The sequence below is a fragment of the Panthera leo genome, chromosome B1, assembly GCF_018350215.1.
Source record: "Panthera leo isolate Ple1 chromosome B1, P.leo_Ple1_pat1.1, whole genome shotgun sequence".
In the NCBI taxonomy this organism is placed as follows: Eukaryota; Metazoa; Chordata; class Mammalia; order Carnivora; family Felidae; genus Panthera; species Panthera leo.
This window is the reverse complement of record NC_056682.1, coordinates 160,616,461-160,636,706: the sequence shown is the minus strand read 5'-3', so window position 1 is coordinate 160,636,706 and position 20,246 is coordinate 160,616,461. Positions and strand designations below refer to the sequence as shown.

Genomic DNA, 20,246 nt, shown 5'->3' with positions numbered 1-20,246 from the left:
TTGAAAGCTGGCCTCTCTGCCTGTTCCCTCCTCAGAAACCGGTGCCCTGGGCTCCCCCACCTCTTCTCTCTGGTCACTTCCTTTTCCTCAGCTGAGGGCCGCCTTGGTCTCCTGCCCTGCCCTCACCTGTCTCCCCTTCCCGCTGGCCACGCTGCGCACCTGTGCTGTAGGCTGGTGCGGTGGTCTGCAGACTTTCCTTGTGTCTCATTTGGAAAAACTGCACCCCTCTCATGTGGAAGTTATCTAAGGCATGTCATCTTAAGTTCAAGGGGTTGCAGAGATCTAACTTCTGGTATATTTTTCCTCATAGAATTTTACCCTAATGATTATGACTTTCTCCTTGAAAATCTCTTATGGATCACACTGTCATTTATCTGCAGCAAAAATTTGCATATAAAGTGAATTTTAAAAGAGACTGATAGGGGCGCCTGGGTGGTTCAGTCTGTTAAGCGTCCGACTTCGGCTTAGGTCACCATCTCATGGTCCGTGAGTTCGAGCCCCGCGTCGGGCTCTGTGCTGACAGCTCAGGGCCTGGAGGCTGCTTCGGATTCTGTGTCTCCTTCTCTCTCTCTGCTCCTCCCCTGTTCATGCTCTGTCTCTCTCTGTCTCAAAAATAAACATTTAAAAAAAATTAAAAAAAAAAAGATACTGATAGTTTCCTTTGTTAAGTCTTCAAATGTTAATATTTTTTACAGATTATAGTTATTAATAGTACAGTTGATCAAAGCAAACTATATCACAAACTACATACGTTCATATTACGTATATTTAGCTAATATATCACACTACCCAACACATTTTTTTAAAGTTTGGAAATGCATCTTTTAATGAAATGATAGAACTATTCTCTTTAAATTAGCTTATATGTCCTTGGATGAATATTTCTGTTGATAGAATTAAGCAGGGTGTCGCCTCAGTTCTGATCTTTATTTTTTTAAAGCTTATTCCTTTATTTTGAGAGAGAGAGAGAGAGCGAGCACAAGTGGGGAGGGGCAGACAGAGAGGGAGAGAATGTGTTCTATCAGCACAGAGCCCGAGATGGGGCTTGATCTCACAAACTCATGAGATTATGATCTGAGCTGAAATCAAGAGTCATACGCTTAACCGAGCCACCCAGGCACCCCTATTTTTTTTTAATGTTTATTTACTTTTGAGAGAGAGCTCAAGAAGGGGAAGGGCAGAGAGGGAGGGAGACACAGAATCCGAAGCAGACTCCAGGCTCTGAGCTGTCAGCACAGAGCTGGACACGGGGCTCAAACCCATGAACTATGATGTCATGACCTGAGCCAAAGTTGGACGCTTAACTGGCTGAGCCACCCAGTTGCCCCTACATGTTAGTCTTTTACTTAGGAGTACTTTGTTTAACTGGCTATATTTAGAAATAATTGAGAAAATTGAAATATTGTTCATTTGTGTGTACTTTTGCCAATAAAGGATTTTATTTAAAAATTGTATCACATCACATATTTTAAGTACATTTTTGCCAGAACCTTGGAGCTGCAGATATAGCTCATTCAGTTTATGGAAAATGTCTGCCACGTTACCTGATTGCTATAGCAGTTCTAGTAGGTCCATAGTAAATCATCTAATCCTGTGACTCTCGGTCACAAAGCATTTGACTTGGTTTTTGAATTTAAATGAACATGATGGGGCGCCTGGGTGGCTCAGTCGGTTGAGCGTCCAACTTCGGCTCAGGTCATGATCTCGCAGTCTGTGAGTTTGAGCCCCACGTCGGGCTCTGTGCTGACAGCTCAGAGCCTGGAGCCTGCTTCAGATTCTGTTTCTCCCTCTCTCTATGCTCCTCCCCGGCTCACACCCTGTCTCTCTCTCAAGAATAAATAAAGAAAAAAAATTAAAAAAAAAATAAATGAACATGATATGCATCCCCATGACAACAATCTGCTTTAGAATTCTTCTAAAATGGATGATAGGTGGCTGGATTAGGCATGGCACCCAGCTATGAGAGTGCCACAAGGGCGAAGTAAGACACTGAGGGCTGTAGTATTTCCTTCTGATGATCTCTTTGCTTCGTGTAACAAGACTCTGCCTTAGGGAACATGCATTGTTTACACTGGTTGGGGAATGAAAGAGGCACAATTTCTCAGTGAAAATTGTCATTCCTATCAAGGCCCAGGTACCCTATTTCTTTTCTTTTTTTTTTTAATGTTTGTTTATTTTTGAGAGACAGAGCGTGAGCAGGGAAGGGGCAGAGAGAGAGGGAGACACAGAATCCGAAGCAGGCTCCAGGCTCTGAGCTGTCACCACAGATGTGGGGCTTGAACTCATGAACCATGAGATCATGACCTGAGCCAAAGTCGGACGCTTAACCGACTGAGCCACCCAGGGGCCCTGCAGGTACCCTAGTTCTAGTGCCATGACCATTAGTTCCAACAAACATAATGCCATTATTCCTGATGTCATGACCTTACCAGAAACTTGCATAAGACAGGGAAGCCCCAAAGCCCTGTGTCTGATTTATGCCTTGATTGAAGACACCGGTAGTTTAGACCCCCTCTCTGCTCCCCGAGGACATCTATTTTTCCGTACTGTGGGGAAATGCACCATAGAAGGCTGGGTAAAAGGCATCCTTGTAAAGGAGACAGACGGCAACCAAGAAGGGATGTGAGAAAGGGAAGCCGGCAGGACTCCTTAACCACAAGCATGTTTTTAGGCAGATGAATTTTAGGAAAGAGAACCTATGGAAGTTGAACTTCTGGAAATAGATTCCTTTGCAAAATATTCATCTGTGTCCCCTCGTGAAGTCTTTGAGAATCTCTGGGAGTATGTCAGTCCCGGTTCGGAGATTGCACATTTGCAGCTCTTGTCTCTTATATGCCAGTGGAGGGCTAAGCATGGGGGGGCCGGGGCGGGGGGTCACATTCCTGCTCAGCCCCTCACTTAGCTGGGGGCATTTACCTAGCCCCTCTGTGCCATTTGACAACAGCATGATGAGAATCCTGTGTACTTCAGAGGTTTTTTTTTAATGTTTTTATGTACTTTAAGAGAGAGAACGTGAGTGGGGGAGGGATAGAGAGAGAGGGAGAGAGTCCCAAACAGGCTCCGCACTGTCAGCATGGAGCCTGATGCAGGGCTCAATCCCACGAACGGTATCATGACCTGAGCTGAAATCAAAAGTCGGACGCTTAACGGACTGAGCCCCCCCCCAGGCGCCCCCATGTTAGAGTCGAGTTTACTACTCTGCTCTTCCTCCTCATATTCTGAGCACACACTGCTCTTTCTCCCATTTCACTCCTTAGCCACTTGTAATCTGATTTCTGCTTCTGACATCTTTGCAAAGGCTTCAGTAACCAGCTTCCCTTATTAGAGCTCAGTTTTCGTTCCAGTGAGCCCCCACAGGCCACATTCACGGGCATTCCCCACCATTTTATTCTCTTGGCTTCTGTGACACCATGTGCTTATCGTTATATTTCTGTTCCTCTTCGAAAACACTTTGTACCAGTAAATATTCACATCCCCCACCATTGTATCCTTGGCCCATTTTTTTCCCCTTCACACTAATGTCCTTGTGCTGAGTGTTCTCAGTTTAATTACCTAAAACTCTGTGAGTCCCATATCTCTATATTCACTCCAGATTTTTCTTGGAACTTCAGCACTGCCACGATGTAGAAGGACCAGTACGTTTGTAGCTCTGTTCTGACTGGTTGCAAAGTCCATGCTTAATGAGAAGTAACATCTCACTGTTCCCAGAGCAAAAGTGCTTGAGTATCTGAGGGAAAGTTTCCAAAGAAATAGGAAATAGAGGGAGAGTAACCAGGAGAAGAAAAAGTTACAATGCCAAGTAGTTTTTTTGCTCTCCCATGGAGATGTCAGGCAGAAGGCAGAAAAGATGGCTCTATAAGGATCAGTAAGTATCAGGGTGTTTTCATTTTAAGACTATCTGAAGATAGAAGGAAAACTGAGTTTAGGAGATTTAAAAAGGCTCACTACATTCCATTTTTAAATTTTAAAACCTTTTATGGAAAATATTTTAAATTTACAAAGTTGCAAAAATAAAATAGTATAAAGAACATTTGTACACCTTTTATACAAATTCAGTGTTGTTAGCATTTTACCCCAGTGCTTTAGCCTGTGTGACTTACCTGTCTATATCTAAGTAAAATTATATGTGTAGTTACATATGTAATTTATATATTTATATATATATGACACGTACATGTTATATATGCAGATACATAAAGTAGATAAATATACACATATATCTTCATATACAGGAATAGATGGATACATGCTTTACCATCTGTATTTTAGTTTTGTCAGTTGATTTAATATCCTCTGTAGCAGTTTTTCCCCCTCCCATAGAGGAGGAGCTAGTCTAGGTCAGGTATTACATTTGGGTCTTACTAGTTTGTTAGTCTTTTTTTTTATTTTAAGTTTTTTTATTTTTAGAGAATGTGTGAGCCGGGATGGGGTTGGGGGGGTTGGCGGTGAGAGAGAGAAAGGGGGAGAGAGCGAAAGAATCTTAAGCAGGCTCCACACATGGGGCTCCGACCCAGGGCTCTGACCCCACAACCCTGGGATTGTGACCTGAGCCAAAATCAATAGTTGTACCCTCAACCAACTGAACTATCCAGGTGCCCCTCTTTTTTAGTCTTTTAATCGGAAACACTTTGACAGCCTTTTCTTGTGTTTTACGATATTAACATTTTTTTTTTTTTTAATTTTTAATGTTTTTTCATTTTTGGGAGAGAGAGAGACAGAGCAGGAGCAGGGGAGGGGCAGAGAGAGAGGGAGACACAGAATCTGAAGCGGGCTCCAGGCTCCGAGCTGTCAGCACAGGGCCCGACGCGGGGCTCGAACTCACGGACCGCGAGATCGTGACCTGAGCCGAAGTCGGATGCTCAACCGACTGAGCCACCCAGGCGCCCCGATATTAACATTTTTTAAAGAAGACAGCCCCTCCCCTTTTAATGGATTGCTTCTCATTTTGTGTTTTTCTGCTGTTTCCTCATAATTAGATTAAGGTAATGCATTTTTGACCAGAATACTGCATAGGTGATATTTGTCCCTCTGAGAACGTCACATCTGGAAGAACAAGATGTCCGTCTGTCCCTCAGTGACGTCAAGATTTTTCTTGCGTCCTGTCTTTTTCTCTTTCCCTGCAACTAATATGCAGTCTTTAGGGAGACACTTTAAATAAGACTGTACGGACCCCCTGTTCCCCATTGTTTAGGGTTAATGATTCTTCCATGATCTCAATTTACCTTGATAATTGCAGAATGATGGCTTTCTGATTCTAGTAGCCCATCCCCGTGTCCAGCAGGCCTGGCATACTACGCTCACAGAACTCTCCTTCCCATCCCACTCGTTTATCTCTTTGTTGTCAGTATAAACTTGGGGATTCATTGTTTTCAGTGGGTTATAATTAATTACCTAATTATATTGCTTCAATTGCCCCAGATTTGGCTGGGGGAAGCCCCTCCAAGCCAGCTCCCATGTCCTTGCGTCATGTTCCCATCATTGGTTTTGCTCCTCCGTACTTTCTAGTACGGCAAGATAGCACAAGTTCAGCTTGTACCTGGTCTGCATAGGCCTGGAATTAGCCATTTTTCTGAGGAGGCTTTTAGTGGGGAGTGGTGTGAGAAGCCAAGAATGGATGTCATGTGGCCTCATTACTGAGATGTCTTTGCTTTTTGGCCTTTTCACTGGATAGAGCTAGAAAATAATAGGTCTGTATTGTGTGTGTACATATACATATATACAAATGTATATGTTTATACATATAATTAGAATGTAGACATACACATAAGCGTAGATGTGATGTGTTTCTAAACATGATTTTAAAATCTTGAATTTTGTAATTATAGTGACCTGGGACTATTTTACCTGTGCAGTTATACATTTGGCGTTCATCCAGATTTTGAAGTGTTGTACCCATTTTATAAAAAGAGCATGTGAATAAAGGATAATTGCATTTATTATTTGTATGAAAAATCTCCTCTGGCCCTTCTGTAGTTTTTAAGTTTTAACTACTGAACTGATAACGCTGGTATAAATGTGTTTCATGGTTAGGATTTGGGTTCTTGATACAGTTCCAAGGTTTTTTTGGTATAACTTATACAGTGGTCCTCTTTTCTTTAATGGTAGGAAAGAACGATACTGAATAAATTTGAGTCTGTTGTAAATGTTATTTTAGGGTATGTTATAGCAATGATTTGTTTTCTTTTATCAGATATATTGAAATAATTACAAAGGAGCAGAGTTTGAATCATACCTATCATTTGAGAATCTTGTCATGATTCTTCACTAAAGAAGTTTGCAATTTAAAGACTTGTGATGAAGAAATATCACTTGCGTATGAAAGTGGTATAGCTTCCAGGTTACAGGATGTCCGACTCCTTAGAGGGCATCAGAGTTAACTTTCTACCTAAAGTTGACATGACATGTGGCAAGCCGGGTTATTATGTTTTAGATGAGCTTTTCCTTGAGGACAATGTTCAGTTATGATTTCTCATAATCAGAATTATGAGACGCATGCTAATTGTCCATACTCTGCATTTCCAGTTTTGTTCGGCTATGCCACCACAGTCATCCCCAGGGTGTATACGTACTATGTTTCCACTGCATTATTTGCCATTTTTGGCATTAGAATGCTTCGAGAAGGCTTAAAGATGAGTCCAGATGAGGGTCAAGAGGAACTGGAAGAAGTTCAAGCAGAATTAAAGAAAAAGGATGAAGAAGTAAGTCATGGCGCTCCTAAACGTCTGGACCGAAAAAGCACTCCACTAAGAATAAGTATTATCCGGAGGTTTTCCATGGTTATCCGTATCTGAGTGATATATGTGGGCTCCTCAAAAGAAGTTAAAAAAAAAAAAGTAGAAGCTTGTTTTGCCCACTTTGCATTCTTAGAGCTGTCTGTGATAAGACGCTGAGTGAACGGGGATGTGGTAGAGTGTCAACCTCATAGGATGAGGTTCCTCAGGGGATTATAAGCTCTTGCAAAGCAGGAGCTATAGTTTGTATTTTACAAGTTTCTTCCCACAGCATTTAGGATAGTAAGTGATCAGTAAATATTGGTTGATTTTGTGGTGGAGGAACAGAAGAATTGAGAATATAGTGTGTGTTGCTGTGTGAGACCAGTGGTTCAAAAGAGAAGTTTGGGGTCACGTAATTTTTTTTTAATGTTTGTTTGTTTTTAAGGGGCGGGGGTGAGGGGCAGAGAGACAGGGAGACACAGAATCCGAAGCGGGCTCCAGGCTGTGAGCTGTCAGCACAGAGCCCAACGTGTGGCCGGAACCCACAAACTGTGAGATCACGACCTGAGCCAAAGTCGGACGCTTAACCGACTGAGCCAGGTGCCCCTGGGGTTACATAGTTTTAGTTTCTTGGAGCATAGTCCATAGAATTTAAGCAATTTTTAAAAGAAAGATTAAGTAATTTTGTACTCTTTTTATTTGTCTGCTGGGACTACTTTCTCTCTTTTTTCTTTTTAATTTAGTTTCAACGAACTAAACTCTTAAATGGACCAGGAGATGTCGAAACGGGTGCAAGCACGACAATACCCCAGAAGAGATGGCTGCATTTTATCTCCCCCATCTTCGTTCAGGCTCTCACACTGACATTCTTAGCCGAATGGGGTGATCGCTCCCAACTAACTACGATTGTTCTGGCAGCTAGAGAGGCGAGTAATACTTGAGAAATGACTGCTTCTGTATTATTGTTAAAACTAAGCATAACACTGTTACTTCACTCCACAGGACCCTGAACAGTCCATGTGGGCCAAGAGACTACTTCATATGTTAGACTATTTTCTAATCCCTAATAATCCCGATTCTCTTTAAAATGAACGGTCTCCAGCTTCTGCAGGCAGATGGTGTCCTGTGGCCCAACCTAACTGCCGTCTTTGGACTTCTGTTTACTCCTCTTCCCTCCAGGTTTGCTGGAGTGATAGATAACCATGGCAGTTGTCTTGACTCGGTTTTCTGGCTTTTCTTAGAACTTCAGTGTTTCAGGGGTTACTTTACAAAATACTATTCAGTGGAAAATCCAAAACAGCCTAAGTGTCCAGCACAAGAGAAATTAGTTCATTCATTTACTAATTTCTACATAGCTCTGGGAATATTCTCTTTGGTGAATGGAAGATTCAGGAAATCAAAATGTTCCCAGTGCTTATCTCTGGGTAGTGCAATTACAGTTGACTTGTTTCTGGATATACAATTTGCTAATCTTAGCCCCGGAATACTAAGGTGTGGAATGGTAAGCTAGGGGAGACTTGTGGTCACCTTGTCCTGCCCTTTGCTCTAAAGATGCACAACCTGAGGTCAGAGACACCTGGCAACTTGTCCAAAGTCATAAGGTAGTTGGTAGCAGTGGCAAGGACTAGAAGCTGTGGCTCTCAGCCTTCTAGCATCTTCTACCATATCTTGTTCATAGATATCAAATGCCACTTATGTAAAAGCTAGCTTTTGGGGGGAGGTTGTTTGCTTTTAAAATTATAATCTTTATTTCTTTTGAGAAGAATTAGTAACGTTTTACATGAGGTGTCTTATTGTTCACACAGGTCTGTTAAGATCTGAGGAGATGGTTGTGGAATGCAGTACTGTGGAGACTTTTCAGTCTCTTGGTGATCTTAGCTGAGGGAGTGTCTCTATCTGTTAAATTATTGTTTTTATCTGATGGTAGGATTTAGATAACAAGCGTGATTTGAATTTGTCCTTAACTCCTAGGAGATGCCTACCATAAAAGAGCAAGTTCCTTAACATAGGCCACAGTTTAAAATACAGAATGAGGGACGCCTGAGTGGCTCAGTCAGTTGAGCCTCCGACTCTTGATTTCAGCTCAGGTCATGATCTCCTGGCTTTGTGGGATCAAGCCCCATGTTGGGCTCTGCACTGACAGCGTGGAGTCTGCTTGGGATTTTCTCTGTCCCTCTCTCTCTTCCCGCCCCGCCCCCCCCCCCCGAAAATAAATAAATAAATAAACAAATAAAACATTTAAAAAGAAAAAAAGAAGAGAAAATATAAAACAAGTTGCAGGCCCGGACCAAGGGTTGGGACGGGGCTATTTGGTCAGAGAAGCATCAAAAATGTTGTATTGAAAGAAAAAGAGGAACTTGGTTTTTTCACTTGAGTCCTGTATTTTAAAACTTCCTTTTAAAATGTCACTGTAATGGCCGTGCCCTATAGTTTTCTTCATTCTTAGCCTTTTTTAGCGGCTTTCAGATTGTCAGCATTGGGACTTGAAACAAAGTCACCTCTTTCTGTGGTGGTGGGGACAGTGGTGGTGGTCCTGCCAGTGAGAGCTGTCATGATGGCAGAAATCACTACGTTTTTCTTCATCCTGTCGTCTGTGTGGCACAGACTGTGAAAGGTCCAGATCTGCTGTCCGTGTCAGCTCCCTTGGTCTGCCGCAGTCTAGCAGTGTGGAGTGAGTCCTCAGCTGTGTGACCGCGTTCCCGCACCATTTCCTTGTCTGAAAATGGGGCATTTCCCTACTTGGTGGGATTATTCCGGGGATGAAACAAGATGATGCACGTGGAGTCCCCGGTGCAGCGCCACCGGCCACCAGCACCGTGGGGATACTGCGAGCTCTTCAGGGGCAGAAGCCAGCTTGTCTGTTTCCCTTAACATTCCTAACCTTTTCTGGGTAGTTTTTTTATATAAATTATGCTGAGATGCAGTTCAGTCCATTTTAGTCTGAACTCTATTTCTTTGTTTCCAACTGAATTTAGCGTCCTTAATTAGGTACTAAGCAAGAAAAAAAAAAAAAAAATGGGGGATGAGGTTCCAGGGTCAAATGAATTTGGCAAATAACAAAGACCGAAAACTTCTGTTTTAAAGGAACTTTTAAATTTTATTCAATCCAGTGACTGTTCAAGCACCACTTTGAGATAGAGTGACAGCATCTTCACGGATGCCAGCTGAGAAGTTTGAATACACAGAACGAGCAGTGCGGCCCCGCTCTGCCACACGTGGTTCGCAGAGGTGTCTGCGTCTCTTCCGTCCACGCTCTCAGTGGCAGTCCTGTCCCTGCTGGGTTCCGGATCACAGCCCCATGTCTCCACTCCGTTGCTTAAACCTTTGCCTTTCTCCCAGCCCTGCTGTGAGCATTTTAGCACGTAGGAGTCTTTCTCATCTGCAGTTTCACACCTTACTGGATTCTGCTTCCCTTGCAGACGCCAGCCTCTCCGTCCCTCCCCCCGGTCTCAAAAGGCCGGGCTCTGATGGCAATCACGAGTTGCTCTACTTTCTTGGTTTCTAAACGCACCGGACCCTAGTTTCTGACCTCATCGGGAGGGTTGATGGGGGCTTCGAGTTCCCTGCAGCCACCCACAGGCCCCTCAGTGCTCCTCTTGGGAGGCTAATTGTCTGACTCCCTCCAGAGTCTTCTTTGGGCTCCTCTCCCTCCGTCATCCCTTCAGTGTTGCTTTTTTTACTGTTATGTCGTCCTCGGCATCTTCGTCTGCATTCTCCCTCCTAGGGCCGTTCTCTTCAGTCCCGTAGCTGCTTCACCATTGAACCCAACCGACTCCTGAACTTCTCCCACTTTTAACTCCTGTCAGCACCCATAAACCCTTTCTTCACTCCTTCCCCCCCCTCTTTTTTTTTAATGTTTATTTTGAGAGAGAGAGCACGAGAAGGAGATGGTCAGAGAGGGAGAGAGAATCCTGAGCAGGTTCCAGACTGTGAGCACAGAGCCTGACGTGGGAATCAGGGCCTGAGGGGAAATCAGGAGTTGGACGCTTAAATGACTGAGTCACCCACGTGCTCCGAATAACTTTTTGAGTCATGTTGGTATTATCATAATTCATCTAGAGGACTATAGGTGAGAAGTATGGGTGTCATACCTGATTTTTCTCTTCTGTAACACCTATCACTAGGGTGTATCAATTCTGCCTCCTTAATTCTCAAATCCACCTGCTTTTCTCTGCTTCCAGTCTCCCACCCCAATCCAGGCAACTGAGCGCCTTGCCTTCAATCTTGTTCCCTTCCAGCTCATTCTCTGCACTAGACTTTTAAAGCATATACCTCCTGTTCTGTCACTCGCTAGCTAAAAACCAGTGTGTCTTAAAGTCTAAACTGTAAGCCTGTCGATAGGGTCCTTCATGAGCTGGCCTCCTCCTAGGTTGATGGGATACCTCTCTTGTGACTCATTGGTTCTCTCTGGAAATGTTAACCTTTTCTGCAGTTGTCTCTTATTGCTGGCCTTTTGCCTTCTAGGATGTTCTCTCCTCCACAAAGTCAAATTTTCCCGCTAGTCCTTCAGAGGTATTCTTTCTGGAAAATTTTCACTGGTCTTCCCAGTCTGAGGGACTCCAGTTTGCTCTGGCAGCAAGGATTTAGGGAATGAATACTGTGTTCCTGGCTCTGAGTTGAAGCACCGAAGACACAGTGGAGAGAAGGGGAGGCCGGGTCTGTAAAGGCTTGCCTTGTTTCCTCCTAATAGCAGACACTACCTGAGTGAAGAGAGGTCTGGGGTGAGTCCCCTCAGCACTTGTCACTTAAGAGCTAAACATGGCCTGAATGGTGACAACTGCTGCCTGCTTGAATCAGCATTATTTTGATCTTAGAAATTTGTCTGCTTTTAGCTCGATTCCTGGATATGATTGCAAATATTCCCTCAAGCAGCTATTACAATTTTCCTACCTCACACACCTGAGTTTTTAGACGTGTTTAGGCTTTGCTATTCATCTCCATTTTCAGTGGCTAATAGTTATCTTTTTCAGGCAACAGTTTCAACTGCTTTTAAATTAATGTTAGTCACGCTTGCTTCCAGGACCCGTACGGCGTAGCAGTGGGTGGGACAGTGGGCCACTGCTTATGCACCGGACTAGCAGTCATCGGAGGAAGGATGATAGCCCAAAAAATCTCTGTCAGAACCGGTAAGTCTTTTGTGCTTTAAATTACGAAGAAAATATCACGTAACTCTTAGAATTGCTAAGAGATTAGAAAAAGAGCTGGTTCTTAGTTGTAACATTCTGGAGTACATTTGGTTACTGCTGTTGCAAACGTGGACTGTTTTTCACATACGTAGATGTTAGTAAAATACAAGTTCATCTGAAAGCCTTACTGGATTTTTGGTAGCTTTTTGTCAACGTAAGTAAAACAATCATCGTGTTGGAAATAAACCTTTCTGGCCTTAAAGGTGTGTCTTAGAAGATTGGGATTCGTAGGTGGAGACCATGTTTATGGATTCCACCTAGGAGAATTTCCTGTGTAGCTGCTAGGGCCTAAAAATGGAATACAGAAGTCTCTGCTTGTCAGAGATTGTTGAACATTCATTTTAATAACTGGGTTTTAAGATGAGTTACAGTCGTATTGCTGCTTATCAGCACTGTCTCAATTTCAAGACTGTCATCTCTCGAGACCACACTGGGGAAGCAATGCACTCTTATTGTACAGTCAGGCATATTACGTATGCTTTGCTTCACTTAATGGGGCCTGAATGTTTCTAATTTCTTTTCAGGGTTTACCAGATTGGAAGAGTAATGGGCAACACCTTAGCTCCCTCCTAGAGGAATTTTGCCTTATTTCACTTTGTTTCTCTTCTCTTACAGTGACGATCATAGGAGGCATCGTATTTTTGGCGTTTGCATTTTCTGCACTGTTTATAAGTCCCGATTCTGGTTTTTAACAAGCCGTTTTTTAATTTGTATTTAGTTTAAGATAGGTAACTCTTGTCTTTATGTACATAGCGTGCATTATAACTAAAAGTGACGGAGAAGACATATTTTGTAGCATTGATTTGCCAGTTTGACCCATTTAAAGAAAGTATAATGTCCAAAAGAAATAATCATTGCTTCTGTTTGCAACATGGATTTTTAAAAGAAACCAGGTATCTAAGTGTGGATTTTTCTTTTCTCCAGCACAATTATGTTGATACGGTCGCCTTTCTTTTAGTTATTTGTGGGAGAGGGCATACATAGAACCATTGTGCGACAGGGTCTACCCTTGATTTTCTTTTAGTACTGACCCCTTTATGAGGAATATACATTTTATCCTGGATCACTGAGCTGTTTTTAAGATAACTGCCTTAACATTTTTCTTGAGGGAGGAATGAATTGATTTTTATCTTTTAAAATATTTCCTTAAGCCAGTAAGCAGTTTAATCACAAGTCTTTTAAAAATCAGTTTTCTTTTTTTTTTTTTTTTTTTTTTTTTTTTTAAAGAGGAACATATTACTGTTATAACATGGCAAGAATTGTTTGCCAGGTTCATTCTCCCCCCCCCCCCCCACCCCACCCTTTTTTTTTTAATTGGGTAGGAAACCCAATATAAAAACAGTCAATATTTGACAACGTGGAGTTACTAAATTAAAAGAGAATACTGAGTGTATTCGTATTTTTTCTATATTGAATAAACAATGTAACATAGATACGATGTAAATAAAAGTGGTATGACCAGAGCTTGTTTTCCCTTGTGTGTTATGTAGACTTGTAACTTTGTAGTAGTATTAATATTTACAGACCAGTTTCTAAAGTCGGTATTAAAAAATAGGAGCCAACCGTCTTCTAAAGCACTGTCTCCCCATAACCCTCACACAGCTCTGTGAGGTAGAAGGTACGGACATCAGGATGAAAAGTTCTAGGCAGAACAGTGCATCAAACCACGCTGTTGAATTCTAGAGCCTATAATCCTCGATTACATAAGGCTACCTCATCTTATCACAGTAACTTTGGTAATCACTGTCATTTAAAGTGTATTCTAACTTGACTGTTAATGATTCTATCCAAACAACATAACTGCCTTCTCCCAGCCTGCTATGTTCTGTTACCATGTGCACTAACTAGCACTGTTATTTAATAGCCTCTTTCAACCTGAAGGGCATGTCTTCCGCAGAAAACTCCCACGTGTTCCTTGTGCAAAGTAGAACGGTAGACCCAGAGCAGATCGCGTTTACTGAGCTATTACGAAAGTCCACAATGTGTGATTTGTCATTTCAAGAGACTGTGGAAAAACCCAGTTAAGTCAGTGCAGCAACCATTCTGTAGTGACACTGTGGGAAAGACCGCTAACCACTATCGTGAAGAGATCTTAGTGACTGTTTGAACGGAAGTGTAATTACAGGGTAGAAAAACACAGTGTCCACCTGGGAAGATAAAACACTTCAAAGAAATCTCAGCTTGATATCCCTAGACCACACCATCACTCCCCTAATACTGCTTTAGATTATTACAAACAGCAAGCAAGTAATTGCATTCTTTCTTTTCCAAGACCAGAAAGGAGAATTCCCTATTAGAAAGTAGCTGGTGCCATCACAACCCCGACTGGCAGTGCAGGCAGCCTGGCCCAAGAACTAGCTTAATGCGGGGGTAACAAACAGCATAGCTTTCTGAGGCTCTACCACTTTGTACCAGGACAGAACTACTACTACAAGAATTTGGCAGTTCCGACACGAAGCTACGAGGTAAAAATCGCTAATACAGTTAGACTCCATTGCTGAGTAAAAAGAAAAGAAAATGTCATTGGTGTTGATTTTAAAATATTTAATAGTCTTCCTTTAAAATCCAAAATAATGTGATTCTTAACAAGTTATGTGCCACATAAAGCGGGTGTTATTTTTTGAGAAATGCAGGTGATACTGAAAAACATAGCACTGAGGTATTTTTTATTTTTAAAATTGAGTAAGGAAACAAAGTCTGGATCTAATTATTTTTACATTTACAAAAAAAAAAAAAAAACGAAAAACAAAACAAAAAAAACCAACCGATGCTACTGCTTGGCTCTTTTGTTATGATTTTAGGTTCGGAATACATTACAAAAGTCTACGGGAAAGAGCAATATAATAATAGTACATGTAGTTTTAGAAAACTATGCACATCATAACCTGGAGAAATGATCATACACCAAGAGGCCTGAGTGGAGGTAGGCTAATAAAACACGTTACCTCTTCTCAAAGGACAGCGCTGAAAAACAAGTGCAACCAATTGTAACACCAAATTGAAATGGCAATATTAAGTTGGTAACAAAATGATCCACGTTTTATGTAATATTGTACTTCCAAACACAGCTCATGAAAATCAGCAGAGAACCTAAGATAGCACCATTGAAACCATTCATTATCCCTTCGTGCTTCGGTACAATTTAGGATTGGGGCAGAATACAATACCTACAAGATGTCCATCTCGTTTTTATAAATCAGTTTGGATTTCAATTCAATGTTTGCTTTAGGAAAAGTACGTATTCTTAAGATCAGTTAGCCATGTACATATAGCTCTACCTTTTTGGAAGTTAAGACAATGGGCTACATCTAATTTTTATCTAACACCAAGAACCAAGCAGTAAGGACAGCAATGTCAAGAGTAGCACAACCAAGAACCACACAGAACATTAGAAAGAATTTGGTGTATGTTTTTACAGCTACTAACTGATGTTAACAATTAAAAATTTACAAAGATAAAACTTTTTTGCACTAACTGGTTTCAACACAGCACTGAATGTGACTCATCTTTGGGCTTCCATCTCTACAGAGAGTAAATGTGCAAGTGCCATACTGAGGCCCTTCCCCAACTTACGCCATAGTAAAACAGATTCCAAAATAATTCTAGAATGGTCTAAAGTTACAGCTGTTCTAGCTGACATGGGGGGGGAAAAAAAGACATTTCCTGGCCAACTTTGTTTTGCTTGATGATTGTCTAGGTACATAATACATCAATCTAAGGATAATAGAGCTTTCTCTACTAACTCTTTAGTACTGGCACAACCATTGCCAGCAGTGAATTTGCACCAGTACAGAATAACTCAAAACACACATAAAACATTTGAATGTCATTTTTTAAGCGATGTCACAGTTTGTTTCCTCAGAAATGAAAGCATACATTTGAAACACATTTTCATTTTAAGCCTCAGAGTTAAACATGTTCTACATCATTAAATCCAACTTGTGGCTGACGTGCTTTGGTTATCATTCTCTGAGGGGTCCCGAAAGCTAGATGGTACACGCCGCTGGAGGCCTGTGGGACTCAAGAGCTCCTCGGAGAGCCCTAGAATGGAGAATTCTGTTCCGATGTATACTAGCTAAGAAGTATCCTCCAACTTGTAGGCTTCAAATGTCCCAACACTACTTGAGTGGCTAGTACTGTGTATGAAGGCTTTGTTTTTGTAGAGCCAAGCAACAGTACCCCAAAGACAGCAAACAGTTTTTGTAGGAGAGTACAGTGCACATACATTGTTCCACCTGTATTTAAGGACTTGAAATGGGTTTTACTATGGATATGATAGTGACAGCCGTTCGAAGATGCCGATCTTCTTACTAACATTTCCCCAAATGGGCAGAACAGAGGCAATGTGTGCCACTGGTTCTGTCCTACTGGCCTTTGGCTGCATTGGGGAAGTAATCCTATAAAAAGTACCCACAAAATAGAAAAGGCAGCAAGTGAAACTAGAAAAAAGGTTGGAGCTATACAAAGCAGATTTGGAAGGAGTTACCTTTATTTTTTCTTAAATGAGTTGAGAACAGGAGGGAAGTGCCAGGGCATCCTGCTTTGGGCCCTCCACTGCCGTCCTGAAGTAAAACAGATTTGGATTGGCCCAGGGACCGTCCTGGTGAGGGCTGGAGACTGCGCCCCCAGATAGAGGAGCCAGTTCTTTTAAGTAGAAGATTACGAAGCAGAACAAAACAAACCACAAATTAAATACATGACACTGTGAAATCACTCTGATGAGAAAACAACACAGATATTTAAAAATATAAATAAATACATTTAGCCATTTTCATTCAACAAACCCAGAGAACTGCTTTCAAAGCAATTGCCTCTTTAAAATCACGTTCTAAATTCTTCCATAAATACTCACTATTTTGATTGTCACTGAATGCAGCACCTCAGTGTTTGCTGGTGGTGGTGATGGGATTCCACTTCAACAGTCTCTTCATAAACTATATCCTACTTCACTAAACGTTTCCCTAGGAAGACCCAGGCAGCTTACAAAAATATTGTTAAATACTCAAAGCAGAACCTGCAAAGTATTATTTTATTTAAGAAAAACAAGGAATGTAGTGTTAAATTATGACAAGGGGGAAAATATGCAAAACAGTCACATGGAAACAAAGTTTTAATTTTTAAATGTCCACATTTGCTGAATTTCTTGTGAGCTGTTCAATACTGTGTTAAATATCCTGAATTAATAACTAACTATACCAACAAAATTCATCCCCTGTGTTTCCACAGGAGACATATTTAAAATAAGACCAAATTATACTTTTCTTCAACTGAAGTTGTCTTTTTCTCAGTCCTTTTTGTGCAAAAGAGATTATAAGAGCAGTTCAAATGGAAACGCTGAAATGACATGCCAACATTTCAGAGCACATTTAAAACACCCAGAAGAATTCTTGAAATTATCATATTCTAAAATATTATTACCAGTCACTTTTAGGTTAGTTCTATACATCTATTCACACTGATGCAACTGTCCTAGGCCTCTGAAAATAAACAGGCTCATTGGTCTCTTTTGGTGTCCACACGCTAGGCAAGACAGGTTTACAATAGTGTCGAAACGGAACTAGCCATCTACAATCTCCTGACTCCGCCACATTCAGAACCAAAGTCAAAGTTCATTTGGCTACCTTGAAATCACTCCCAGAAACCTGCTACGGTTCACTGGATCTAAACATTTCTCAGAAATGTATCATTTTAAAATTTCACCTAAGTGATGATTTGGGGATCCTTTAGAAATGGTAATGCTTAAGATAATAAACTTTATCAAAATGAATAGTTGCAATAAAGTGCTTGTTACATTTCAAAATGATGCTTTCAGACTGTGGTTATGTTGTTTTCGAAGTGTGTGCTATTCCTACAGAAAGGATCCCCAGGCATGAGAGTTGGGTGGTCTCACCTGTCTCAGAAAGCAGCAGCGCTATCTTTTGGTAGGCTGACGATAGGCACGTTACCCATGCGGATGAGGCTATACTAGTGCTATGGCAAAAGGGGGAGTAAATTAGAAAAGTGGAGGCATGTGGAGGGTTCCTACCATATTCATAGTTATATACAAATATATTAAATATGCTATAAAAATAGTCGACTCTTTTCCTTTGCATTTATTTCAGAAGCTCCTTTTAGAGGAATGCTCACCCAACCCAAACAAACTTAAAAGGGTCTCTCTCTCCAATCGCTAATTAAAATGGCAAGTGCCTTTGTGCTGTTCCTTTTCCACCATTTGAAAATTCCAATCTGCTCACTCCTGGCTAGACTCACTCAGCAATAGTAATATCCAGTGTTTATACCTTCCAACACTGACTCCCAAGGGACTAGGAATAGGATCACAGATATTGGAAAGGTTGGTTATAGACTTGAATGAGTTTCCCACAAATGTCCATCATCAACAAACTCAATCACCAAAGAAATAGAGAAAAAGAAAAAAAGGAGAAACGAGCAATACCAAAGTAAAATGCTATTTGCATTCCACTTTAAAAAAAGGAAAAGGTTTACCTCACTGTAGTGGAAACGTTAGAAATCAAGTTGAATAATATCCAGCTGAAAATAATTTTCACCACTGTGGAGCCGGAGAAAGAGTACTATTTCGAGGGGCCCCTTTCTAAGGCCTCTTGAACAAAGGTTCATCTCCCTTCACTGCAATGCCCTGCATGGAGCTGCACTGCTTCAGTGCCCTTAACTAACTGCAAGCAGACCACTTTAAGGCAATGACCAAAGACTCTTAGCACTTCTGAAGAATGCAAATAACATTTTCACTCTTCTGCACTAAGTATTCTGTAACCACCTATTCAAAGTCACTGGCATCTTTTATTACTAGTACATTCCTAAACCAGATGTAAGTAACAAAGCGGAGCATGGGACTCGAATTACCCCCTCAGCTAAGGACAGAGTTTGGAGACTGAACAGTAGTATTTACCTATTGCCATCCCCATCCCTCATATTTGCTTTTTCTCCAATATATTCCAACTCAAAAATCAGAGTACTTTTGAGCGTCTGGGTTCTGGTCTGACACCACTCTTAGCAGCAATGGGACTGACCCCCGCAGCCTCGCCTGAAGGGTTTAACAGCACTGGCACCGGGGGCCACCACAGTGCAGAGCAGGGCGACTGCACAGCAGCTCACGTTTTTCCAGATCTTCAATAGTTTGTCACTTAAAAAGTGCCACCCAGAATAAAATGTTTTGTAAGAAAAAATGAATCGCTGTGAGAGTACAGCGGAGGGAAGATGGTGACTTTTAAGTAGCTGAAAGGTGTCTCTATTTGGTATTTTTTCATTACGTAGATTTGGGATTTTAATGAACAACTTTGGCTACAGGAACGAAGAACAGGCAACTGCCCAATCTTCGTCAGAATGCTCAAGTCTCAATTATGGGGGAGGGGCAGGGGCAGCTCTGCAACCCAAGTTCAAGAAAAACTGGGGGCTGGGCGGGGGGGGGGGGCGGGGGACGGGACACAGGAGCTGAGGCAGTTGGCGCTTACTAGCTCTTCGACAACACTTCATATTGACAGCCAAGGGAACGCAGCTAGCTGTCCCTTTAAATTCAATCAATTCCAAGCAGGGCAAAAATGGGCTGTGAGGAACAACAGGAATTACAAAACATCATTTTGTCTAATTTTCCTTCCCAAATATCTATGAGGATGGAAAATACTTGAAGGGACTGGTAGAGGAGAATGTGAACAGTCTACAGATTTACCTTGTGGCTTGCCTTCTGCTTCGCCTTTGAAGACCTAAGTACACAGTACTCACCGTTCACCATCTTTCCCTTTAAGTACGGTATTTAGAGGATAAATCTTAATAAATTATAGTTCTTCATATCTTTTGTTATCCATACCACTAAATATTGCCAATAAATAAATGAGGCACAACTCAGGTATATGGAATGGCATGGTAAGGTTGAGAAAGGCAATCTGAAAGGGGAGAAAACTAATACTGTTGCCATATTCTACATCAATTTCATCTATGTGTACCTACGCTCAAGTTACATACATATTCTGACAGCTATTCTTGACATTCATGAGGAAGTCAGAAATCTCTTCATCCAGATCATTTAGCTAGAAGAGGAGCTTCTTGATATGTTCATTATTGATTGGTATCCAGTGACACTTCTTTTGTAGAAGGCTAGGTACCAACTTTCTTTGGTTATTTTCTTCTTCAATATGAACTCTCTAATAGATGTGTGGCCAGGTAGAGTTGTCTGTAGAAAGACAAAGTCTATCCTTTTGGGATGATAGCAAAGTGAAGGACAGAAAAGTCATAAGAACGGTCTTAGAAATTCCTCTGACTCCTTTGTCGAGCAATTCTATAGTACAATATTTTCATTGCTCAAAACCTTTTTCAGTTCTGTTACACATTTCCTTTT

At 41.5% G+C, this 20,246-nt stretch overlaps 1 protein-coding gene across 4 annotated transcripts in view; it reads left to right on the top strand.

The window, feature by feature from the left end:
• TMEM165 (transmembrane protein 165) overlaps window positions 1-20,246 on the top strand; it is a 35,767-nt gene that overhangs the window by 14,647 nt on the left and 874 nt on the right. For 2 of the 4 annotated variants that reach the window (XR_006201947.1, XR_006201946.1), the window contains exons 3-6: window positions 6,523-6,698; window positions 7,457-7,639; window positions 11,734-11,839; window positions 14,172-14,364. Coding sequence is in view for 2 of the 4 variants with exons in the window: in XM_042936352.1 (XP_042792286.1) it covers window positions 6,523-6,698; window positions 7,457-7,639; window positions 11,734-11,839; window positions 12,515-12,591 (542 nt within the window). In the remaining 2 variants the exon portion in view is untranslated. Of the gene's footprint in view, window positions 1-6,522; window positions 6,699-7,456; window positions 7,640-11,733; window positions 11,840-12,514; window positions 13,363-14,171; window positions 14,365-20,246 lie in introns of those variants that run through there. The other 2 variants (XM_042936352.1, XM_042936353.1) reach the window with 1 other exon arrangement.